At 37.4% G+C, this 27,980-nt stretch overlaps 1 protein-coding gene across 3 annotated transcripts in view; it reads left to right on the forward strand.

Moving 5' to 3' along the window:
- LOC139145742 (hydroxyacid-oxoacid transhydrogenase, mitochondrial-like) overlaps window positions 1–17,989 on the forward strand; it is a 46,045-nt gene extending 28,056 nt beyond the window's left edge. For all 3 annotated transcript variants that reach the window (XM_070717054.1, XM_070717055.1, XM_070717056.1), the window contains 4 exons: window positions 2,331–2,436; window positions 3,288–3,438; window positions 4,895–4,973; window positions 9,517–17,989. In XM_070717054.1, the coding sequence (XP_070573155.1) occupies window positions 2,331–2,436; window positions 3,288–3,438; window positions 4,895–4,954 (317 nt within the window). In that variant the 3' untranslated portion in view covers window positions 4,955–4,973; window positions 9,517–17,989. The remainder of the gene's footprint in view (window positions 1–2,330; window positions 2,437–3,287; window positions 3,439–4,894; window positions 4,974–9,516) is intronic.
- The last annotated feature ends 9,991 nt before the right edge of the window (window positions 17,990–27,980 follow it).

Raw genomic sequence — 27,980 nt, forward strand, 5'->3', positions numbered from 1 at the left:
TACAGTAACCTATAGAGATAGCTGATTGATATCGTATATAAGACAGGTGCCTCTACGGCGGTAAAACTAATAGTTTATCCCTATGTAAATCTCGGTCTCCCGAGAGTTGAAATGTCCGACTTCTGCATGGTCACCGCGCCGTGCAGTGTAGCGACAATGATATGATTGCAATTTCGTTTGAAGTTCGTTTACATGTATGTTAACGCAAATAAGGTGAAAAATATCATTGTTTGCCAGTATCTTGTTATACGGGACGAGATTGTGCTGCTCTTGTACTGCATGAACTTTGATCGAAGTGCGTTGGCCGTCTTTTGATTTTGAATGTCGAAAATTGCATATGTAACCTCTCCTAAAGCCTTGTGAACTGCGATTTGTTTGCATTTTTTCACGATTTTACTTTCTAACAAAAATAAGTTCACGTAAAATGTACTGATAGATGCGTAGGGAAGTTTTATTACTCACAAAATTTGTACTGTGTGTACAAGTTTGAACAATTATTATAAATAATGAACGGTTGCTGCTCTCATAAAATTGCCGCTGCATGGACGTGCATCTATGTGTCATAACCTTCCAAGAAACAAACATGATGTAATTTACTGATATGAGTAACACTGGATTCCCTTGTAGCTGATTTCCTTGATGTTCTGGTTGTAAGCTTTACTCTCTCCCTTACATGGCTAGTTTTTGAAAATGTCGGGAAATCAAAGACGATGTAAAAACTGCTCAATTCACTTGCTCATTCCGACATAAACAACAGTGTACTAGTTTATCAACATATCATGTAGTGAGTAGAATTCAAAGAATATCCATATGTCGGAACATTAAAATGAACACAATATGAGAATATTCCTTTCACAAAAGATCAACTTCAAGTGATACTTTTGAAGATTTGAAACCGAGTACGTATACCCTACTTCACACCTCGTCAGTCTTACGTCATCGACAAGTCACCCACTGCGTCGGCAGGCTTGACGTCATGGACGTAGACTTGTCAATCATCACGGAAGTCGCGAACATGTATGATCTGTTGGGTTCAAACGTTTCTGTGAACATGAACAGAAATTCTCAGTATCGACAAAGAAATCGTCAAAAAAGAAGTTGAAAATCGTGATGCTAACGTAAACATAATTTTGTATCCACTTGTGCCATTCCATGTTGCAGGGTTGCGTCACAGTCGTTTGGAGAGCTATTCAGCGCTGGGACTATTCGCCCCATAGATGAGTGTACAGAAGCGAGGGGTATTTCTCGCTTCTGTACACTCGTCTATGGGGCGAATAGTCCCAGCGCTGAATAGCTCTCCAAACGACTGTGGTTGCGTCGCCAGCCCTGCCATTCACTCTGCTGTGCATTGTTGGACTCGGGGAAATAGTCGCCGTCGACTAACAGCAACGTCTAACCATGGGGATACTAACATAATTTTAGTCAGAACTTGACTTTGAGCTTTAACTACTTGATCACTTCCCGACCTCCTTATACGAGAAAGAAAATCATCTAATTTTTACTACTTCACATATCTTTTGTGTCGGATCATGGTCGGATCCACTGTCCACAGAATGTATGTATGTCGTGATTGTACCGGAAATATATTTGATCTTACATTACTCATAACCAGTCGTCCTGACAATCCTGACATACGTCAAAGTTTTTAAAAATACATTACGAAAATACTGAAAAGTTTTCTAATATTATGAAAAATAGTGTTGCAAAGTGTTGGCAATGGCATGATGGTGGGAGGTAACCGACAGCTATAAAGTTACAAGTAAATACAAATATATTTCGACACTGATATGTCCTACGATCTGGCTGGCAGCTTTATCAATCTGTGGCAAAGTGCCACGGATTTATATCGCGTTAGTTTCGTAAATGTTGCAGCTACAAAACTAAACTTACAACATTCCATAGATAGCGCAGAATGTGGGCGCAGATCGATAGCGCAGAATGAGAGCGCAGTTTGATAGCGCAAATTGAAATGCGCTAGCGCAGTTTAGGGGCGCAGACTGCTGATTTCAGACCTCTCACATACCTGGCAATGGCAGTATTCAGGTCCGAGTACCATATTTGATTTGCCTGTAATTTTTCATGATTATCCCTTTTATCCCACAGTTTTTGCTTTGCAAAAATTAAACTTTTTTCCAACTAGCTATGTTGTCAGTTACGAAAGAGTTCTTGTGTTGACTTTTATTAGACCCCAGACCATGAAAACTGATAGTGCAGATGGTTGTGAAACTCGTCAGTAGAGATTTATTTGTAGAATGAAAATTGTACAACAAAGCAAGTCACTTTTCTCAGATTCACAGTGTATTCCTTTTTCTTCCATTCTCACTCAAAAGGTATTGGAAGTAGGAGTCTATGGCCGTTGCTTGGTTTAGTCAACCCCCTGCACACTCAACACATGCCAGACAGAGTCACAGCTAACAGTGGGTTTGATGTATTGTGGTAAGTTATACACTTTTTACTTTTCTTTGGAAGTTTTTTACCATGACAAGGATACCTCAGTCAATGGACTGCTTTCTGTACTTGGCAATAGGACTGATTGCAAACTTGGCCTTTGTTATTCAGAGAACACAAGTGTAGACGTCTTCAAATATTTTTATGATGTCCAATTGAAACAGGAAGTTACAGGACAGTGGCCAAACAATAGGAGGATTACTGATGACGCAGCCATTTGCACACACTGGGCGGGAGTTTTTGAATTCTCATAGCATCGCTTTGACCACATATGAAATTTGAATAATCATGATGGGCACTTTCGTGACATATCCAAAGAGGGGTCAAATGGTCAGACAGGGAACACATTTTGAAACATGTGCGTCCTCTGACAAAAAACGGAACACTTTTTCAGTTTATTGTTGACTCTTGCAAGTTTAGTCGCTATATATTCACAGACATCATATGCAAGATTCAATGACAATGAACACCTGAAACATGGCAAAATTATGGGATTATTGGACCAATCACAGCACGTCCAATCAGTAACATGGCTTTTTTTTATTTGCTTAGATTTACGATAATCTGGCTTTTATAGGGAAGTTCCTGTTTAACGGGCTCAGTGTGCTGTACTAGTTTAGTAATCGAAACACAAGGCAATATACTCAGCATTATTAAGTAAAACTTTTTTATTTTATGGTATTTCATCTGCCGATCAGACTTGTGCATAATAAACACCTAGTATCCTGACATGAACTCAGAATCAAAGAAAATAATATACCGTCACAAATATGATGTATGTGATAATCATAGAACTGCATGTCTTTTAAAGTTACACATTGTATAATTATTCTTTACAGTCATGCATTGGAATCCTGCACAGCTATTCTATTTAATGAGAGAACTCCCAGACCCAGTAATCCCATTGAAAGACCAGCCTACCAGGGCAGTAACCCCACCAGTGGTATCTATCTGGTCTCCACTGAAGATCATCCAGAAGTACATAAAAAGGTAAAATGGAAGTTTGTGTCCATGAATGTGGTTAGGAATGTGTGTCGTCATTTGTTATGCATATTTTATATTTAGATTAAATAGAAATGTTCTTACTCAGAGATGTTTTCTCAAGTATAATTATCCATTGAGTTGGACCGCATGGGGTGGTTTCAGTAAACAAATTATAAACGGGTGCTGCACCCAAAGTTGGCCGCCTCCATACAACTACATGATAAGCAGCATAAATGGTGCATGTACACATTTGAATCTTTACAAATACAACATGATGCAACCCACTGAAAAGACAGGAAAGTGATTCACTCCACTTTGGCCAAAAATTCTCGTTTTTCACATAACATTGGCAAGATTTTGTAAAATGGAGGGGAAAATTAAAATGAACAAAAATCTGTTCAATTCCTTGCCAATTCTTCCACAAGCAAACATTGTTGAAGAATAGTTAATGACTATATTGTTCAATTCACAGAATGCAATGAATATCTGAGGAAATTGGAGGTACCTTGAGGTTAGAAAATTTCTCAGAGTTGCAACTCATGGGCCTTTAAAATGTTTATGTTATCAAAATATAAATTTGGAAAGCATTTATACGCTAATCTTACCAACAGAAGACACATCTCAAGCACCACTCTTTATCAAAAACAAAGACAGGCATATATGTGCATATATGTGAATATTTGTAGAAAGTAAATATATTATAAAGTTTAGTTCAGTGAGTATTTCACTGTGTATTCTGCAAGCTGTTAGAGATCCTGAAGATTTAAAGGCAAGATCTCAGATCTTTCTAGTGTAATTGCAGGTGTTGGATTTGGTAATGCTGGTGTCCATCTGTGATATGTGCAGTTCACCTTCAGTTCCTTACTATATATTTCATGTATAGACAGATGTTTTTCAGCAAAGACAACATCAAAATAGCAACTTAACTGAAATTCAAAATTTTGGTATGATAGAACAGTTAGTTGTGTGTGGTTTTTATAGAAATTGTCAATGTGAATTACTTTGGAAATTCTCCAGATACGGAAGAAAACTCTGATAAGGTTATCATCTTTAAAGGGATCAAGTCTGCCATTTTTCAGAAATTTTGTCTGATACAAGACACTATTTATAGTGTTTGACACGTTGAAAGATACTGAGTGAATTGGTGACAATGCATATATTCAACCCCAACCATGATGCTTTCATTTAAGTTGTCTAAAACCAGGCTGAATATATGCATGGTCCACCCATTCATTCAGTATCTTTCAACATGTCAAACATTATAAGTAGTGTATCGTATCAAACAAAATTCATGCAAAATGGCCGACTTTGTCCCATTTATGAAATTGATTAAAATTCTACCGTGTGGACAGATGTTCTGGCAAACACTGTTACCATGACAACTGTACTGAACCTTTCATACAATCCTAATAAATAGTGATACGTAGGACTAACTCATTGTATCAATTTGCCTTACATTCAGCCATGGTATGTCATACCCTATCACTGGATTGGTCAAGTCATACAGAATCAAGGACTATGATGTTGGATATCCCATAATAGTAAGTTCTACTTGCACATCTCAACAACACAAGGCCCATCCTCCTTATGGTATTAATTAGTATCTGTCTGAGGGTGCCTTCTATGATGAATGAATACAAACACACCCCTAGTTTTGTGTTGAATTGTACTGTAGCCATAATTGGACCAAGATTCTTCAATCTAGCTGATCTGCTTTTTACTTGGTCTTTTTAAAGAGCAAAACTTGTACAGGTTGATAATGTCCTGTTCAGTCATTCCAAGTTGACAATAATGACTGCGATTGCAGAGTTCTTTGTTAGTGTTCAATAGCTTAAAGTGCAGAGTGTCATTGATCAAAATTAAAATCACATACGTAATAGAACCACCAGCAGTGAGCATGTATAATACATAAAGTGTACCAATTCAACATAACTATTTTGTGACTCACACAACATCTAAAAGAACTTTTGTCAATTTCATTAAGTCATTATATTGTCTATTTCTAGCCCCTGGGATTGTCAGTCATGACATCACTTGCTGTCTTTCAATTCAATGCTAGTGCTACACCCTTCATATTTGGTATAATGGGACACCTTATGACACCACATATTGTTCCTCATTAATTATGCACATATCTAATTTTGAGCGAGCCAATAGAGCTAGAGATCTGATTTTTGGTATATAGGGATAACTTAGCAATACAATTTTTTTGACAAAATGTCACGTGACCTCGGTGACCTTTGACCTCAAATATACATATTTGTCCAAAACTCAGTAACCACAAGTGCTACACCCTTCATATTTGGTATGATGGGACACCTTATGACGCCACATATTGTACCTCATTAATTATGCACATATCTAATTTTGAGCGAGCCAATAGAGCTAGAGGTCTGATTTTTGGTATGTAGGGATAACTTAGCAATACAATTTTTTTGAAAAAATGTCACGTGACCTCAATGACCTTTGACCTCAAATATACATATTTGTCCATAACTCAGGAACCACAAGTGCTACACCCTTCATATTTGGTATGATGGGACACCTTATGACGCCACATATTGTACCTCATTAATTATGTGCATATCTAATTTGAGCAAGCCAATAGAGGTAAATGTATGATTTTTAGTATATAGGGACAGACTATAGGATAGAAATTTTTTGACAAAATGTCATGTGACCTCGATAACCTTTTACCTAAAATACACGATTATGTCAATAAATAAGTAACCACAAGTGCTATGTCCTTTATATTTAGTAGGATAGGAGACCTTATGACAACACATGCTTTACCTCGTTAATTATGCCCATATATAATTGTGGGCAAGCCAATAGAGCTAGAGGTCTGAATTTTGGCGTATATGAATTAATTAGCAATACAATGTTTTTTGTTTCAAAATGTCACGTGACCTTGATGACCTTTGACCTTGAATATGCATATATATGCATAACTCACAACAAGTTCTTTACGCTTCAATTTTGATAGGATAGTAGACCTTAAGATGTCACATCTTGTACCTCATTTATTATGCACATATGTATTTCTTGGCAGGCCAATACAGCTAGAGGTCTGATCTTTTTTCCCCAATTTAGAACCATAACTTAGACATGCCTCTTGTTTCAAAATGGGAACAATGACATAGACCTATGTGTCCATAGATCTGAACATATACACTCCAGTGATACTTCTTAATGACCTCATTTCCCTGCCCCATCAAGACTAATACTCCTATTACAAGTGGGGACTATGTCATTGTCAATGACTTGTTACTTCTAGAATATACAGAATATTATCTCACATAGTGAGTGTCTGAATATTATTCTGAATTGTATTCCAAAGCACATTCTGAAAGGACTCTTCTGGAATATACAGAATATTATCTCACATAGTGAGTGTCTGAATGTTATTCTGAATTGTATTCCTAAGCACATTCTGAAAGTAACTCTTCTGAAAATTTCACATTCTTTGCCACTGCACCATCTCCCTAATACATACTGATGACCCACGGTGTCCACTCAAGTCTCACTTTGATTTTATCTGGCAGTCTCTGCAAAAACTGAAAGACTTCTATATGGGCTTCAGATGGACAGTTTTACAGTGGCAGCAGCTGTAACTTTTGATGATTTTAAGTCCCCACGGACACTGTCCGGGGAATTATAGGTTTGGTCGTGTCTGTACGTGCTTGCGTCCGTCCATCTGTGCGTCCATCCGTTCACGCAGATATCTCAGAGATGCCTGGAACAATTTCATTCAAACTTGGTACAAGGATTACTCCTTATGTCATACATATGCACATCAAGCTGTTTTGTGATACGATCCAATATGGCCGCCCTGCGGCCATTTTGTCATGATTTTTTCATGTAATTAAGCAGCCATAACTCAGGCACATCTCAACTGATTCTATTGTAAGTTGGTACAAGGACATCAACCTTTGTCATACATATGCATATTAATTTGTTTCAAAATACAATTCAATATGGCCGTCACGCAGCCATTTTTTGTGATTTTGTTACAATTTTTTCATGTACGGAGCCATAACTCAGGCACATCTCAACCCGTTTTTATTGGAAGTGTGTACAAGGACATCAACCTTTGTCATACATATGCACGTCAATTTGTTTCACAATACGATTCAATATGGCTGCATGGCGACCATTTTTTTACGTCCTGACATGTATCAACCAATTTTATTCAAAGTTGGTACAAGGACATTGACTGTTGTCATACATATGTACGTCAATTGTTTCATGATATGATTCAATATGGCCGTGTGACGGCCATTTTATTACAGTTTTTTCATGTACAGAGACATAACTCAGACATATTTCCACCAATTTCCACCACATTGGTTTTATGTTTTCACCACCATGGAACTCATTCTTGGCCATGAAACCCCATCTGTATCGCAGAATTGTTAATCACAGACTTAATTAATGAAGAGGACTCTATCCTGTCTAAGGACTTGTAATTAAAGTACCCATTAACAAGTGGGGACTGTGTCATCAATGATGACTTGTTGCAGCTATTTTTGCCATTTTTAGCTATTATAGACTATAGTCTATAGAAGCTATTGGGATGGGTATCCGTCCGGCGTCCGTCGTCAGTCTGTATGTATGTATGTATGTATGTATGTATGTATGTATGTATGTATGTATGTCCGTTTGTGAGGCGTCCGTCCACTCAAATATCTTGAGAACCGCAGTACTTACTGATTTGATATTTGTTGTGTAGATGAAAAATACGATTTTGAGAAACTATTTTTTTTAATTTTTTGATATTGTTGAAAATAGGCAAATTAATGCCAAAAAAGGTGTTTTGGGTAAAAAATCTTCTTCTTCATAACCGCTGGTCAGACAGCTTTGTTATTTGGTATACAGGTCCCTAGGGGTAACCCAACTTAGACTTGTTCAAATTGTGATGAAATATGCAAATGTGTATTTTTAAGGAAATTTTTTGTCATTTTTGGTCAAAATTTGACTTACATTGTATGTAATTCTTGTACTGTATAAACCCTATCAATTCACCCAGAAAAAAATAATTAATATGATTTTAAATAATTGAATTAATTAGGAAATCATCAAAGCCAAAATAATTTTAGTGTAGAATTATCAGAAAGTTCAACTTTTTTTGACAGTTCATAGTGAAATGCTTACCATCTTGGAGGATTAAAACATGTAAAGGCAACTTTCCTGAATCCCAACTTTGACATATTCTGAACCGTCATTTATTGTGCCTTGTATGTTATCTAAAAGAAATTGCTCAAAATAGTCAATAGAGATAGAGATAGAGATAGAGAAAGTTCTAATTTCCATTTATGGTTGACTTGGTAAGGATAAAATAAAATTACTCTTTGAGGAAAAAAATAGAGTGGTCAATTAAAAGAGTGGTCAAAGTGATAGGGTTTTTTGGTAAAGCTGGGCTGTATAAAGATTCCTCATGTGCTATTTATAGCAATTATGCAATCTGTGTAAACAGTGCAATGAAAGTGTAACATGATTCCTTATAATGCTTTTGATGACCTTGAACTTCTTAAGTTTCAAACCTTTGTCTCTTCAGTGTGCTTTCTCTGAGTATGTACAGTCTCAACTTATTAAACAGAACTCACCATGTTAATCAAAGATATCCACCTTCTTCATCAATACATGTGTCACAAAAGGTTATTCTCTACATAACTCAACAGAGCTCTGTCAACTGTTGAGTTGCTTGTTCTTTCAAAACCGCTGGTCAGACAGCTTTAATATTTAGTTTACTTGTCCGTAGGATGACCTTAGTGAGATAATTTCATACAGTAAGGAAATACTTAATTTTGTATCCATGTCTATAGTAGCTTCAGGGACTTTGGCCCTATGTTTTTGTCAGGCCATTGAAATGAGCTATGAAAAATTTCCACCTTCTTTCACCAACACCCGTGTCACAAATAGTTATTCTCTATGTAACATAGCAGAGCTATATTGGGCTACCTATCAATGGTTAACACTTCTAATTTAAACATATAGACTGATTTCTTGATCCAAACTAGAAATTTGCATTATTTTATTGAAGACCTTGTTACCAATTTCTAATTTTGCCCCTTTTTTTTTCAGGGTCTATGGTTTTATGACTGGACTAAGGACAAGATGATTAGAGGTTATATTACCCAATATCACCTGTACTGCTCCTGTGTCGTATCAGCATGAGTGTCACTTGTGCTGCGTTTCGTCTCATGTCTGATGCAGCACAAATTACATGAAAGCTGATACGACGCAAGGAACAGTCGATATTGGGTAATAATCGATTTATCATATACCCATGCCCAGAATTTTACTAATAGTATGAAAAACCTTTAATTTTGAGGCTTAACTATATTATGTGGAGCGCATAAATATCGGCATATTTGTGTGCATGAACAGGCTTCACTCATAAACTATAAAAAGAATGAACATTATGCAGGGCATCGCGGCAAAATCGTCATACAGGAGGTTCTATTTATATTTAAGATACCATATGCTATTACAATTGTAACCGATCTGTCCTCAGCCTAAAATTTCTCCTGATTTTGATGGCGCTGATCGACGTACGGCATGGAGAGGGGCCGCCATTTTGTTTGGTTACACTAAGAGTTGCCATGTCCACAGGCATCACGTGTGTGACATCACAGTCACCCCACATGCTCGCCACCTGTTTGGAGGAAGACTGCTGTGCGAACAGCAGCATGTTTGCTAGAGCTTGTCTAACAGGAAAACCCTGGGAAAACAGTACAAAACTCAACTTGTTATTTTTCGTATTTCCGTACTTAGCAACGTGGAATATCTGTGTTCTCAAAGCCCTTTCAATTTCCATGTCAGTGACATCACTTCGCAGGTGGAGAGTGGCAGGCAATTTGTTTGTTTACGTTGTTTACCATCAAATTCCAAAATTAATCTAGTTCGGGAACGCTCGATCCAAACCCTATGACAGTCATCGTGCATATTTTGACATTTACCGTGAAATGTCACTGCTGATATTTTATGGTAAATATCACTAGGATGAAGTGATATTGGCATGGGTATATGATAAATTGGTGTTATCAGAAGATTCATCGCACAACAAACAAGAAGCTCACTGGGACTGAACTTACACGTGTTGACAACTGCCTTTAAGGTCTTTGTTTATCACATCTCAGGTTTATATTTGGAGTAAGTAAATGCACCCCTTTTGAGGGTATTAGATCAGAGCTTGGCAGATTCCCTTGTAAAATTAAGCTCAATGTGTCTGATAAGATATTGATGTAGATTAAGGTAGAATGCACCTCGGGGACAGACATTCGGACTCTCAAACTTTTACAATTCTCTTCTGATATACCACATGTGGGGGTTCATTTTAAAGCTCTTGGTGAATGAAAACTTTTCACTGGCTTAGTTTTTTGAAATTCGAAAATTTTTTTTTTCCATAGAGTTAACACAGGGATGGCGGCCATTTTGAATTTCTAATATCGGTAAATCTTGGGTAATTTGTTTCTCTAGTACCAAAATTTGCATGGTGACCCCCCTGTTTTTACCTTCTCGTGTCTATTTATAGACAGAGAAGGTATTAGAGTTGAAAACCAGTATGCTGGTGTCAACTACTTCCGTCTGTCAATACTTCCGTTTGTCAAGATCCGTTGACGTCATGCCATCGTGATGGGTCATATCATAAACTGGTGGGGGTGTTCATGGTTCAGGTTGAGGTGTAGGAGAACGATTTTGAACTGTGACAAAAATCAAAAGGGACTTAGCGGCATAGCCACAGTGTTACATGTAAGCCTTTCTCCAAGGTTCTTAGTTGACTACGATCTATTACAGACTACTGAGCTGACGTTAGGGTTACTCACTTTGTGTTTGCTCACTCTGTGTGCGCTAGTGTTTGGTACTAAGTTTCGTGGATATCCCCTCATGGCCTCACGTGATATGGGCCTGTTGCATAATCTGCAGATGATCATATGCCTCTGAGTCTGAAAACGGTCATTGTGTAAGCCTGTCGGCATTTTCCTTGCATTTTTTCTCATTTAATTTTGCAAAATATCGGCGAGTACCTCAATATTTCAAGATAACTCTTTCTTCCCAATCGTTTCCTGGAGTTTCAGAGTCATATGAACGAAAATGAGTGAAAGTTTTAGACAGGAAAATCGGACGTCGGCCATGTTCAATGTTTACAGTACAATCAGAAGTTTATGTGGAAGAAATAACTAACAAACACTGCTCATGATGCCCGCCCTCTAGAGGCAGAGCTTCCTATATGAAGTACCACATTTGATGCTTGTGGAAAGCTTGACCACACAAAGGAGCATTTAAACTTTTAGAAAATGACAAATTGAATAAGAAGGTATTCTGAAAATGTCAAATACTGAGGAAAAAGGTTAACTGACTGGTCAGCTATAAAAAACAATGAAAATGTTTATGATCAAAAGTTTTTGAGATGCGCACATTTTAACAAATACAGAAATTATTAACATTATAAATATAAGACCAAACTATTTTTTCAGGGATGGGAGAGGTTGGAAATGAGGGGTGAGAGACAAAGGCACTCCTATTGCTGCATGTGGATGCAGCCACACCATTTCATTTACAGCTACTTATTCACTGTGTTGTGTTCAAGTTCCATATTGTACTGACTGTCATACAAGGATAACATAAGCAAATCAAATCAAATTAGAAAAGGATCAATGCTGTTGTGTGGATTTTGCTGAACATGGCTGATTTTAATATTTCGCCCTATATATTTGGTATCCAGCAAAGGCATATTTTGATGTAAAGTCAAAATTAACACTACATTGCTGACAATATATGTTACCGTTTCTGCATGAACTTTTCTTTTTTAAATTATAGTATAGTAGTACTTCGAACAGATTAACAATTATCGTGATGTCAACCCATAATTTTACATCACAAAGACTGTAATTCTGCCAATTTTTTTTATTTTTCAGTCATTTTATAAATTTTGCACTGCACAAGATGATTGAACAAATTGCAATGTTTGAATTTGTAAACTCAAAGAATAAAATCCTTTGGTCACAGATTAAATTATTTGAAAAGAAATTTACTCTTAAACACTTTTAGCATATATTCTTTATAGGGTCATGTATTTCAAGGTAAATATGCCTATCAAAAACAGTAATTTCTTCACTTTCAATTTTTTTTCAATACTATGACAATTATCAGCCATGAGGTTTTACAAACACAATACCAGATAAGCGTTTTCATCATTTCCACAGGACTCTTTGGAAAATCCATTTAAAACAGTTATTAAAAGTGACTTAAAATGATCACTTGGTATACCGGTACATTTAATTTATAGATGCCAGGTTGTGTATTTCACATGCACTCAGGTCAGTAGGGAAGTGCGTCATTACTATTTTGGACTGTTAATTCTTATTTCTGAATTATTTAACTTTTTTCCACATTGAACTATCTTTAGGCAGTTTATACTGTAGCTTAGAATTTTTTTGATTGATATATTTAATCATCTTTTGGGTTCTTTGGGTCCATATCCCACCTCATGCCCCTACATCATCAACTATTTACCAACAACTCCATGCCAACAACCAATTACCTGACCTGGCCACACATTAGAGAAGGTACAGCGTCATTGACGGTATTTTTATTCTTGATTTTGAAAGAGAATGATTGAAAGATTCCTTGAGGAAAGTAAGAGCAAAAGTTTAAGTCTTTCACTTTCGAGGTGCATACTACTTTAAATAGTTTACCAGGAGACCATATTTTGAAAAATGCTTTTAAAGAGAATATACAAATTAGTTCTCACTGGGCAAAATTTGTCCATCACGTTTTAAGTTAAGTTACAATCACGATGAGTGGTAACAAATTGCACACTTATAGAATTTTCATGACCAATTTGGGATTTTAAAAATATTCAAGAGATATTTCAGGTACTAGGTTACGTATTAGTTTGACAGAATATAGAGTGATCATAATTTGCGAGTTGAAATTTGTAGGAAATGTAAACCTCATTAAAGGTATACTGTCACCTGTTCCAATTTTGCCACAGTTACCATGGAAAGAGAAAATCTAACCAATCACAGATTTGAAGCCGCTTTTTAAAAACAGCACCCTCACATGGGCATTTTGAATACCAAGGAACGCCCTTTTGACCATATATGGGCATAGTTAGATTACAGGTGACTGTATACCCTTAACCTTTAAATGAAAGACTTTACCTGAGATGTGATAGTAATGTAATAGGTGATGACTCAGTTTTGCGTTTTATTCACATGCAAGAGTCATACTTCTGAAAGATCAATTTTTTGCCAGAATAGTAGAACAGATTTTTCTATCATTGTGAGCATTGAACATAAAGGACAAAACAGGAAAAAGATTATGAACAGAATTTTCTAAACCTTGCTGTATTTATAAGTAATTCTGGTGTTTGCTGACCCCTTCAGTTTTGGTGTTCCGTTTTTGACATGTTCTTCCTTCATCTGTAATGTACCATACCACACTCTCTGTCAGTGTGTGTTGAGTTTTAAAAGATTGGTTGAACTTTGGGTTAAATGCTTGTATGAATGAAAGGCTTGTATGAGAGGCTTGTACGAGTGACGTTTTACAACAGAGAAATTGTGGAAAAATAAAATGTTGCTTGTCAAAAAGGGGGTATGTTGTCTGTGATATTCTTCCCAATAAGCATAGTTCTCCTTGTTTGCTGACCCTGAAGGTAAGTGATATTCATTTTGAGCAAGGAGATTCACTATGACCCATTTCTACTGCTGGCTGTGCTGCTAACAAAAACTGGGTCAGGTATGGGCTATTATGAGCATGGTTGTCATTTGTCAATAGTGCAAGCGCAGTGATTGCATTGAATTTATTTCCACTTTGGAGTTACCTTTGCATTTAGATTTTGTTTGCTCATGGAGTAATTTTACCACCATGGTTTCCCGAACCAAGCATCCTATGTCAATATTGAATGAAAAACTTATTTTGAGTTGCTTACCATACATGCGAAAGGAGGGATAGTTTGTCAAATCTCAGAAAACAACCATAGACTAAAATCATTATTTCACCACCAAATGCAATCATAGAAATACAAAGTCTGAGACTTCAAAGTAAAGCCATGCTAATAACTTTAACATTTGATGTTCCGTTGTCCAATTTCCAAGCTTGCCACTCTACAGATGTTCTGATCACATGATCTTGTCAGGTGACTGCGCTTATTAATATGCAGTCAAAATTCTATCTAAAATAGTGGCCCACACATAGCCTATACCTGACCCTATTTTCTTAAGCACTTAGAATAGGTTTGTACCAATAGGGCTGAACCAAAATTAAATGTAAGGAGTGTCCAGTATGTTTGACTAAACCACTTTATTCAGCAGGTGTGCACTGATAGAGCCAAACCATTCTTAGTTCGAAGGGGTGTATGATATCATGTTGCTTAAATACTTAAAATAGGGGTGTAATTTTTAGGGCTAAAGCATTCTGAACTGTTCAGGACGTACAATATTATTTGGTTTAACAGGCCTGAACCATTCTTAGATAAAGGGGTGTCAAGTAGATTTGGCTAAACCACTAATCTGTGCACGCGAGTATGACAGGGTTAGACCCCTCTTATTAGAATGTTCCATTCTTAAATGTAAGGGGTGTCCAGTATGTTTGACTAAACCACTTTAATCAGTAGATGTGCACTGACAGAGCCAAACCATTCCTAGTTCGAAGGGGTGTATGATATCATTTGGCTTAAATACTTAAACTAGGGGTGTACTGTTTAGGGCTAAAGCATTCTGAACTGTTCAGGACGTACAATATTATTTGGTTTAATAGGCCTGAACCATTCTTAGATAAAGGGGAGTCAAGTAGATTTGGCTAAACCACTAATCTGTGCATGCGAGTATAATAGGGTTAGACCCCTCTTATTAGAATGTTCCATTTTTAAATGTAAGGGGTGTCCAGTATGTTTGACTAAACCACTTTAATCAGTAGGTGTGCACTGATAGAGCCAAACCATTCTTAGTTCGAAGGGGTGTATGATATCATTTGGCTTAACTACTGAAAATAGGGGTGTACTATTTAGGGCTAAAGCATTCTAAACTGTTCAGGACGTACAATATTTGGTTTAACCAGGCCTGAACCATTCTAAATAAAGGGTTGTTAAGTAGATTTGGCTGAAGCAACTAATCTGTGCATGCGAGTATGATAGGGTTAGACCCCTCTTATTAGAATGTTCCATTCTTAAATGTAAGGGGTGTCCAGTATGTTTGACTACACCACTTTAATCAGTAGGTGTGCACTGATAGAGCCAAACCATTCTTAGTTTGAAGGGGTGTATGATATCATTTGGCTTAAATACTTAAAATAGGGGTGTAATTTTTAGGGCTAAAGCATTCTAAACTGTTCAGGACTTACAATATTTGGTTTAACCAGGCCTGAACCATTCTAAATATAGGGGTGTTAAGTAGATTTGGCTGAAGCAACTAATCTGTGCATGTGAGTATGATAGGGTTAGGACCCCTCTTATTAGAATGTTCCATTCTTAAATGTAAGGGGTGTCCAGTATGTTTGACTACACCACTTTAATCAGTAGGTGTGCACTGATAGAGCTAAACCATTCTTAGTTCAAAGGGGTATATGATATCATTTGGCTTAAATACTTAAAATAGGGGTGTAATTTTTAGGGCTAAAGCATTCTCAACTGTTCAGGACGTACAATATTATTGGTTTAACAGGCCTGAACCATTCTAAATAAAGGGGTGTTAAGTAGATTTGGCTAAGCAACTAATCTGTGCATGTGAGTATGATAGGGTTAGACCCCTCTTATTAGACTGTTCCATTCTTAAATCTAAGGGGTGTCCATTATGTTTGACTACACCACTTTAATCAGTAGGTGTGCACTGATAGAGCCAAACCATTCTTAGTTCGAAGGGGTGTATGATATCATTTGGCTTAAATACTTAAAATAGGGATGTACTTTTTAGGGCTAAAGCATTCTAAACTGTTCAGGACGTACAATATTATTGGTTTAACAGGCCTGAACCATTCTAAATAAAGGGGTGTTAAGTAGATTTGGCTAAGCAACTAATCTGTGCATGTGAGTATGATATGGTTAGACCCTCTTATTAGGCTGTTCCATTCTTAAATATAAGGGGTGTCCAGTATGTTTGACTAAATATAATTTCTCAAGTTACATCGTATAGGGAGAAATTATTGTTTTGGTGTATTGTGAGGGCGCTGTGAAGGTATATCACGTGTGGTTGATTGACAGGAAAAGTGTGGTTATGTTCAGTCTACACTCTGCCAGGGTCAGACACTCACCTGAAGTTTTTTACACTTTATATTTATTTAATGTATCATTCTGCTATGTAGTATTTTTCAGCCATTTTGTATACTGTTAGTAAGTTTTACTGCAACATATTTTTAGTATAACAGACATTTTTGGAAGCAGGTAATCTAACGCTTTTCCAGAGCACTTTTTCCTTTCTATGAGTGAAAGGTTTTTAACCTCTGGTTTTTAGTGCGAGTTTCCTGCATGAGAGGTTCATTCGTCGTGATCAAGTACTCAACTTTTCCTAAACTAGTTTCTATTGTACTGTGTGACTATATGTCACTACTATGACTGTGAATAAAGTTTACCTGGCTGGCAGCTTAGCCACACACTGTAATAATGTTGTGTTTGTGTTTGTATAAAAAGCTCGGAGATGAAATAAAACACCACTTTAATCAGTAGGTGTGCACGGATAGAGCCCAACCATTCTTAGTTCGAAGGGGTGTATAATATCATTTGGCTTAAATACTTAAAATAGGGGTGTACTTTTAAGGGCTGAAGCATTCTGAACTGTTCAGGACATAAAATATTATTTGGTTTAACAGGCCTGAACCATTATTAGAAAGTGGTCCACTGACACTTTATCTGTAACTTATAATAATCACTTGAATAAACTTTGTCTTAGAAATAACAGCTGAAGACTGCCTCCACTTAAGGTCATGCAGGGACTCCAAGATCTTCTCACATTGAAACCCTGAAAGGGAAAACATACCACAAAGAGATCTAAGGAAACCAATGAAAAACCACCACCCCAACAACCAACCATCTATGACAATGAAGGAAAAGGAGATCAAAGAGCAACATTCTTCAATTGCCATGGAAACGACTTTTGAGAAAGAGTGACCGGTCAACCAGACAGTTACAACAACAAGGAGCGAGAAAGTTGTGACAATGCCTGAGAAGTATAAGGATTATGTGTGCAATTTACGTCAATATACATGGAGTCAAAAGGGCAGAATAATCCCTGACTCACTTTAGTTAGAACAGGCACAAGCGGGATAGTCCACCCCGTCTTGTTAGTTAGTTGAAATATATAATCAAACGTATATACATTAGATAGACAATCAGACAGATATAAGGAATATAACAACAAAACATGGACACTATGAACACTATGAACCTGACAACTGAGCTCTGAACTCAATTATGCTACTGACAATTTCACATATTTCATTTGATCTCAACAAAAATCAATACAATTTACATTTCATAGTTGCCAATATACAACTTCTCAATCTCAAAAAGGGGAGTTGTCATCATGTGACAACTCAGCACATCATACTATTTAATATTCATGGCTACGTACTTAATATACATGAGTTTCACTGACATCCTTTATCTGTAACTTATGATAATCACTTGAATAAACTTTAATCTTTTAAGTAACAACTCAAGACTCTGCCTTCATTCAACACAAAACATAACACAAATGAATTTCAAATTTGTGATTTGAGTCATTCCACAGTAAAGTGCAACCACTTTGTGACAATAAGGTCAAAAATTAAATTAATTAATCTGAATCTAAAAGTTGAGTGGGTGGACAGTACTACAGGTGTGTCATCTAAAAATATTTTTTTTAAGATAAATAATTTCTTTGTTTCAGGAGGAGGGCAAATTGTCTCGGCAACAGTAACGCGTGTAACATGGACAGACATGACATTGTATTGTATTTGATCACATGTATGCCATTATCATCCCTGTGCCAAGTTTGAAAGAAACCCATTAGTCTACAAGAACTAGAAACACACTTCAGAAGATATTTTAATCTTAAATATTATCAGAAGAGGAGGATATCTGACGCAATGTTATGGCAACTGGCAACGTATGTAACATGGACAGACACTGGATTGGCTTTATACACAAATTGTGTGTGTTCAAATCTGAATAAATGTACTGGATTGATTTATATATGTATATGTCATGATGAAGTTAAATACCTCAGAATTATGAAGTGAATTGTATAAATTGGCTCTTAGGGTAATCATATATACAACAGAGGGAAGACCCCTGTATTGTCTATGGGATAACGTATGTAACATTGGACAGACATCACCAGTTCTGTCCAATTTTTTCATATACGATATGGGCATCTGAGGTGCATCAATAGTTGTAAAGAAAGCTTTCAGTAACTTTCTGATACAGATAGAATTGTCACACTAAAAAACAAATTAACATTATTCTATCCAGTATTTAATTAAACTACAATTACTTCCACGCGCGTAACAACGGTAACGCGCGTAACAAGGAGGACAGACATCCTGCCATTCAGGTGCTCTCAGTAATGGTGGCCATTGGTTTATATTCAATTGCGCCATAAAACATGAAATTTGGGGCACCCTCAAATGACAACATTTCAGCAGTGTATATCAAAAGAATTTTTTTTAAATCTTGATTTTGGAAATGAGGTAACGCGCGTAACATGTGGACAGACGCCTTCCAGAAATATTTTTAACTGCAAGAGAGCGCAAGCTTCAATAAAGACAGAATAAAGAATGATACATAGTGGAAGATTTCATTGTTAGTCAAATGTATGAGTGGTTTGTTGCAGCTTACAGCCTTCACTATATTTATTGTTCTCATATTATAAATTTGAATAGAGTTTGACAGATATAGTTACGTACGTTGCCAATATTTTTTGGCATAATATTTGGCCCTTTCCCTAGTGTTTTTTTTTCCAAGAATAAATTTAGTTCGTAATTGCTTATAATACATTACTACTTTGCATTTGAAATCAATTCAAATAGTATCAATATTGTAAATATCCCTTCCTAATGTAACAGGGGTACAAAATGTCACAAAATGGTGAGCAAATAGAGGCCATATTTACAAAGATAAAAATCTATAATTTTTATTGAGCTGGACATACAGCTTTAATATTATTTTTTATATATGCTCATATGTAGTACTTACTAAAAATAATATCAATCTGTGTGAATGCTGTTATCATTGAAAAAGCTAGAGCTCCAAAATTGGGAATGTCAAATGTTGCGCTTTACTGTGGAAAGACTCATTTACCATTGGATAAAAATCTATAGAATGGCAGTGGCACCGAATGTAATCAGCATTTCTAGCCACACCATGAGCCATTTAAAGGAAATTCTTTGTTTGCCGTCCTTGAACTTTTGAAAAACCTACAGCCAGCAGTGAAAAATAACAAAAACACAGAAAAAAACACGGGTGTATTAACATAAGCTCATTTTTATTTTGTTTCTGTTCGAAATATAATATTTTATTTGTAATTGCGTTAACATTGTTTTCTTAATTTTTGCCTGAAAACCTATCAGTATGCGGACGGCAAACACGAATTTTATTTAAAGCACCTGAGGTAGAAAACATGTATACTGATTGTTAGGAGTTGGACGAAAAGTATTGCAAAAACAATGGGGACAAACTACCCTGTTTGCAGCTATGTAGTCTTTGGATCTGTACAAACCATCTAGATGACTACAAGTGATTTATTGGTACATATCATTACAGTCATGGTCTACTGGAGAACACATTAGGCAAAGATTTTGAGGGGTACCCTGAATGAACAGAAAAATAATGCGAAAATGACTAGTTTCTACGACAAGAGTATCTCTATGACACAACCGAAAAAAACTAATGTAAAAGCAGACATACTTTTTGTCATTGAAATATGTCGAGCATCTCTCTATGTGAGAAATAAACGAGTTGATTTTGATTTATGGAGATTTTTAGTATCAGGGATAAAGGGCGTTATGCTGACATCATTGACTTTTCATTTCGCATAAGAACTTGATGATTTTTTGTAGCATTTCCGTTATCTTGAATAAACTATCTTTCCTTCCCAATAAAATATTGCATCGCCTATTAGTTTTACTGTCAACGCACCTGTATCGTTTTCAGGGACAAGTTCTCAACTGAAACGAAGGAGTAACGTTTGTTGTGCATTTTTAGCTTCAATCTTTGACGTCTCCTAACGAGTCAGGGTACTCACAATTGCGTTCGAAAAAAGACTTCCGTTGAGTCTATAAGTGAATACTATGAGTGAAAATATGTATTTCGTCGAAACTCTCATGGCAAAACTTAAATATTTCTTTCTATTCTACATCAAAGTTTTAGCACAGAGGTCAAGATTAGTAGGTTATTCATGATTATTTATGATATAGTAACCCTTGACATTAGTGTGATTCTGAAATGCTCCGACAGCACCACAGCATTGTAGCTATTGTGTGATGATATTTATAGTGATCTTTAGTTTTTTTTCCTCAGCAATACAAAAATTTATACATTTACAAACTTGTAAGACTAAACAGTGGGAGAAGGGATCGGAAATTGTTTCTGAGGAATGGTGAGCTCATTAATGTCCTCGATATTTGCACTTAAAGAATGACAGACAGGAGGAATACAGTCGCAGAATGCTACAGGCGATCTTTTACTTAAAACATACTAACTGCAACCTGCGTTCTTGATAAATATTTACAATGCCTAATTTCATAAACCATAGTTCTGATTTTGTTTTACTTAGCTGATGTGACTGCGATTTTTATGGCCCAAAATATTAAATTCTCTCATATGACAGAATAGAGAGCTATGTCGTTGGTTTTTCTCTTAAAGCAAAAACGTTCGTCGAGTTTCCCTGTATCCGCTTACATTTAATTAACATGCGGAGATATTTATTTGGTGTTTAAGTTAAAACAGTGAACATGAGAGATACAACGTAGAATGAGTCAAAGTCTGGGGATGGTTCCGAGCAAATTAGACTTACCTCGTCATCATATTCGTCCACTTTTCCCCCTGGTCCTCCCCCGATCCCCTCCCCCTCTCTCTCTCTGTCTGTCTGTCTGTCTTGATCAATCGATCGAAGAGAGTGTTTTCTATTCAACCTATGTTTGCCCTCTCACATGCTGTTAAAGACATGGTATTGATTTTGTTTACTCACGCAATGAGCTCAGATCGTCTATCTCTTAGACCAGGAGAGGGCGTTTCAAAGGGTAGAATGATAAATTTTGAGAAAAATGGGATTTATTGGCGAACTTCGGTACACGGTTCAATCTTTTGTACAAAGTTATACCCAGTATTTCACTATGTAAGAGATTTAAGCTTATTCCCAAAGAAATCATGTCCTTCCAGCCGTGTGTCTGGTAAGTATATTTCGCCTCTCGATTAGGGCAATTCCTTCTTATATTAAAGAGTTCACATTGTTGATATTGCAATGCACGAATTACACAACCAAACACCAGCTATTGAGCAATTTTGTTTGATTTTTACATTAAGTAAATGTTTTGGTCTGGCGTTTTGATCCAGATATAACATTACTGAAACAAGGTAAGCCTCAACCTACCCTAACCCTAACCCTAATCCTAACTAAAGCCTAAGCCTAACCCTAACTTAAGCCAAAACCTAATCCTAAGCCTAAGCCTAACTTAAGCCTAAGCCTAAGCCTAACTCCAACTTACGCCGAAGCCTAAGCCTAATCCAAACCCTAACTTAAGCCGAGCCCTAAGCCTAACTTAAGCCTAACCCTAACCCTAACCCTAACTTACGCCTAAGCCTAACCCTAACTTAAGCCAAACCCTAGCCCTAACACTAACCCTAAGCCTAACCCTAACCCTAACCCTAACTCAAGCCTAAGCCTAACCCTAACATAAGCCAAAACATAACCCTAAGCCTAAGCCTAACCCCAACCCCAACCCCAACCCTAACTTAAACCTAAGCCTAAGCCTAACTCTAACTTACTCCTAAGCTTAAGCCTAACCGAAACCCTAACTTAAGCCGAGCCCTAACCCTAACTTAAGCCTAAGCCTAAGCCTAAGCCTAACTTAAGCCTAACCCTAAGCCTAAGCCTAACTTAAGCCTAAGCCTTACCCTAACTTAACCAAAACCCTAACCCTAACACTAACCCTAAGCCTAAGGCTTACCCCAAACCCTAACTTAAGCCTAACCCTAACTCTAACTTTAGACTAACCCTAACCTAAGCCTTAGCCTAAGCCTAAGCCTAACCTTAACTTCAGCCTAACCCAAACCCAAACTTAAGCCTAAGCCTAAGCCTAACTCTAACTTTAGCCTAACCCTAACCCTAACCCTTATCTAACTTTAGCCTAACCCTAACCCTAACTTAAGCCTAAGCCTAAGCCTAGGCCTAAGTCTAGGCCTAAGCCTAAGCCTAAGCCTAATTTAAGCCTAAGCCTAACCCTAACCCTAACTGAAGCCTAACTCTTACACTAGCCTTACTTAAGCCTAACCCTAACGCTAACTCTAACTTTAGCCTAACCCTAACACTAACCCTAAATTAAGCCTAAGCCTAAGCCTAAGCCTAACTCTAACTTAAGCCTAAACCTAAGCCTAACCGTAACTTAAGCCTAACCTTATCCCTAAGCCTAACCCTAACCCTAACCCTAACCCTAACCCTAACCCTAACTTAAACCTAACCCTAACCCTAACCCAAACTTAAGCTTAACCCTTACCCTAACCCTAAATTAACCCTCACTCAAACTTTAGCCTAGCCCTAACCCTAACCCTAATTTAAGTCTAAGCATAAGCCTAACCCTAACTAAATTCTAACCCTAACACTAACCCTAACTGAAACTTTAGCCTAACCCTAACTTAACCCAAACCCTAACTATAACTTAAGCCTTACTCTAACCCTAACCTTTACTTTAGCCTAAGCCCAAGCCTAAGCCTAACTTAAGCGCCTAATGCTAACCCTAACTTAAGCCTTAGTCTAAGCCTAAGCCTAAGCCTAAGCCTACCTTAAGCCTATTCCTAACCCTAACCCTAACCCTAATTTAAGCCTAAGCCTAACCCTAACCCTTACTAAAGCCTCACCCTAACACTAACCCTAACTTAAGCTTAACCCTAACCCTAACCCTAACTCTAACTTTAGCCTCACCCTAACCCTAACCCTAACTTAAGCCTAAGCCTAAGCCTAAGCCTAAGCCTAACTTAAGCCTAAAGCTAACCCTAACCCTAAGCTAACCCTAACCCTATCTTAAGCCTCAGCCTAAGCCTAAGCGTAACCCTAACTAACGCCTAACCCTGACGCTAACTCTAACCCTAACTTGAGCCTAACCCTTAACCTAACTAAAGCCTAACCCTAACCCTAACTAAAGCCTAACCCTAACCCTAACTTAAACCTAAGCCTAAGCCTCCTCCTAAGTAAAGCCTAACCCTAACACTAACCCTAACCCTATCTTAAGCGTAACCCTAACTATAAACCTAAATTAAGCCTAAGCCTAAGCTTAACTTAAGCCTAAGCCTAACCCTAACCCAAACTCTAACTTAAGCCTAACCCTAACACTAACCCTAACTTAAGCCTAACCCTAACGCTAACCCTAACCCTAACTCTAACTTAAGCCTAACCCTAACCCTAACCCTAGCTTAAGCCTAAGCCTAAACCTAACCCTAACTTAAGCCTAACCCTAACCCTAAGCATAAGCCTCAGCCTAAGTCTAAGCGTAACCCTAACTAAGCCTAACCCTGACACTAACTCTAACCCTAACTTGAGCCTAACCCTTAGCCTAACTAAAGCCTAACCCTAACCCTAACTTAAACCTAACCCTTACCCTAACTTAAACCTAAGCCTAAGCCTCCTCCTAACTAAAGCCTAACCCTAACACTAACCCTAACTTAAGCCTAACCCTAACTATAACCCTAACGTAAGACTAAGCATGAGCTTATCTTAAGCCTCACCCTAACCCTAAACCTTAATTAAGCCTAACCCTAACCCTAACCCTATCTCTAACTTTAGCCTAACCCTAACCCTAAGCCTAACTTGAGACTAAGCCTAAGCCTAAGCCTAGGCCTAAGCCTAAGCCTAACCCTAAGTAAAGCCCAACTCTTACACTAACCTTAGCTTAAGCCTAACCCTAACCCTTACCCTAACCGTAAATTAAGTCTAACTCTAACTTTAGCCTAACCCTAACTCTAACCCTAACTTAAGCGTAGCCTGAGCCTAAGCCTAAGCCTAAGCCTGACCCCATTTTAAGCCTAAGCCTAAGCCTAACCCTAACTAAAGCCTAACCCTAACACTAACCCTAACCCTAACTAAAGCCTTACCCTAACCATAACCCTTACCTAAACCCTAACTTAAGCCTAAGCCTAAGCCTAACACTAACTTAAGCCTAAGCCTAAACCTAAACCTAACCCTAACTTAAGCCTAACCCTAACCCTAGCCCTAACCCAAACTCTAACTTAAGCCTAACCCTAACACTAATCCTAACTTAAGTTTAACCCTAACCCTAACCCTAACTCTAACTTAAGCCTTACTCTAACCCTAACCTTTACTTTAGCCTAAGCCCAAGCCTAAGCCTAACTTAAGCGCCTAATGCTAACCCTAACTTAAGCCTTAGTCTAAGCCTAAGCCTAAGCCTAAGCCTACCTTAAGCCTATTCCTAACCCTAACCCTAACCGTAATGCTAACCCTAACTTAAGCCTAAGCCTAACCCAAATTTAAGCCTAAGCCTAACCCTAACCTTAACTTAAGCCTAAGCCCAAGCCTAAGCCTAAGTCTAACTTAAGCCTAACGCTAACCCCAACTTAAGCCTAAGCCCAAGCCTAAGCCTAAGTCTAACTTAAGCCTAACGCTAACCCCAACTTAAGCCTAAGCCTAAGCCTAAGCCTAAGCCTAACTTAAGCCTAAGCCTACCTTAAGCCTAACCCTAACCATAACTCTAACTCAAGCCTAACCCTAAACCTAACTGAACCTTAACCTTAACATAACGATAACCCTAACTTAAGCCTAAGCCCAACCCTAACTTAAGCCTAGGCCTAAGCCTAAGCCTAAGCCTAACTTAAGCCTTAGGCGAAGCCTAAGCCTAACCCTAACCCTAACTCTAACTTAAGCCTAACCCTAACCCAAACCCTAACTTAAGCTTAATAATAACTGTAACGCTAACCCTAGCTTAAGCCCAATCCTAACCCTAACCCTAACTTAAGCCTAACCCTAACTTAAGCCAAATCCTAACCCTAACACTAAGCCTAAGCCTAACTTAACCCTAACCCTAACCCTAACCCTAACCCTAACCCTAACCCTAACCCTAACCCTAACCCTAACCCTAACCCTAACCCTAACCCTAACCCTAACCTAACCCTAAGCCTAACCCTAACCCTAACCCTAACCTAAGCCTAAGCCTAACCCTAACCCTAACCCTAACTTAAGCCTAACCCTAACCCTAACCCTAACTTAAGCCCAAGCCTAACCCTAACCCTAACCCTAACCCTAACTCTAACTTAAGCCTAACCCTCACCTTAACCCTAACTTAAGCCTAACCATAACCATAATGCTAATTCTAACTTAAGCCTAAGCCTAAGGCTTACCCTAACTTAAGCCTAACTCTAACCCTAACTCTAACCCTAACTCTTATTTAAGCCTTACCCTAACCCTAACCCTAACTTAAGCCTAAGCCTAAGCCTAGGCGTAACCCTAACTTAAGCCTAATGCTAACCCTAACTTAAGCCTAAGCCTAACCCTAACTTAAGCCTAACCCTAAGCCTAACCCTAACTTAAGCCAAAGCCTAAGCCTAAGCCTACCTTAAGCCTAACCCTAACCCTAACTCTAACTTAAGCCTAACCCTAACCCTAACTTAAGCCTAAGCCTAAGCATAACCTTATCTTAAGACTAACCCTAACCCTATCTCTAACTTTAGCCTAACCCTAACCCTAATCCTAAGTGTAGCCTAAGACTAAGACTCCCTAAGCCTCACCCTGACCCTAACTCTAGCTCAAGCCTACGCCTAACCATAACGCTAACCCTAACTTAAGCCTAAGCCTAAGCCTAAGCTAAGCCTAACCCTAACCATAACGCTAACCCTAACTTAAGCATAAGCCTAAGGCTAACCCTAACTTAAGCCTAGCCTAACCCTTAGCCTAACCCTAACTTAAGCCTAACGCTAACCCTAACTTAAGCCTAAGCCTAAGCCTAACCCTAACTCTAACTTAAGCCTAACCCTAACCCTAACCCTAACTTAAGGCTAAAACTAAGCCTAAGCCTAACCCTAACTTACGCCTAACCCTGACCCTAACCATTGGGAATACATCTAAACAAAGAAGCAAACAAATAAATAAATAAACTGCTCTTTATTGACAATTATAAACAAAACAGCTTTTTTCGCTGTTATTTTATTGAAAATAACAATAGACTAACACAAACACTTACACACAAACAAACACAGACACATATAAACAAGGAGGAAGAGCTCCCTGTGCTTATACCAGGGTTTGGTTTGATTTGCAACTGTCAATCATATGACCTATTACCATGATAGAAAAAATCCATAAAACAGTTTTCATGCTTTTAATTTTTAAATCCCAAAGTGTTAGTCACAGTAAAAATAAACATTTCACAGTCTGAAAGGTAACTTGAACAGTTTTATTTACAAAAATATTATTATACATCTTTTTCATTTGTTTTTGTATATAAAATTCTTGAGAATCTTTGCAATTCAGCATAACTCTAGACTTCCACACATTTTTTGTCACAATGTACAAAAACCGACATGGGCAAGGTTTGATTACCTATTCATCTGAATTCACAAAATTGAATGAACATGATTTAACACAAGTACATTGACAGGCAACCGTGCCTACAAAAACGAAACACCAACTATTTTTAACCGCTAAAATCAACTGCTTACACAATCCCTGGCTAACCAAATGATGTATGACATTAAAACTTGAAACAATTATTGAAAGTCAGAGAAAATCACAACAGAAATTCACTGATTGCCATCAGTTTACATGGTTTATTATTATTATTATATATTATTATTATTATTATTATTATTTTTCATTTCAGGCCATAAACACATACAGTAAAATGTACAAAAATACAACATCATATCTAAGAAATAACAAGTCATCGTTGATGACACAGTCCCCACTTGTTAATGGGAACTTTGATTACAAATCCTCAGAGAGGATTGAGTCCTCTTCATTAATTAGGTCTGTGATAAAAATACTTTGATACAGATGGCGCTCAATGGCCAAGAATGAGTTCCATGGAGATGAAAACATAAAACCAATGTAGGCTACCATCCTAAAGTTCATTAAATGAGTCAACTAGGAATTAATCATCAGGATGTTGCAAAACATTTTTGCATACTATCATAACACTGATAGATTATCACTGGTACCATATTTTATAAAGTTTGATGCAGTGCTTCTGGACATTCACCCTAAAAACAAAAGTTCATCATGTAAATGCAAATTGGCAATTAATTTGATTTATTGGATCGTATCACAAAGCAAATGGACGTGCATATGTATGACATATGTCAATGTCCTTGTACCAACTTTGAATAAAATTGGTTGAGATATGCCTGA

This window comes from Ptychodera flava, chromosome 12, assembly GCF_041260155.1.
Source record: "Ptychodera flava strain L36383 chromosome 12, AS_Pfla_20210202, whole genome shotgun sequence".
Taxonomy (NCBI): Eukaryota; Metazoa; Hemichordata; class Enteropneusta; family Ptychoderidae; genus Ptychodera; species Ptychodera flava.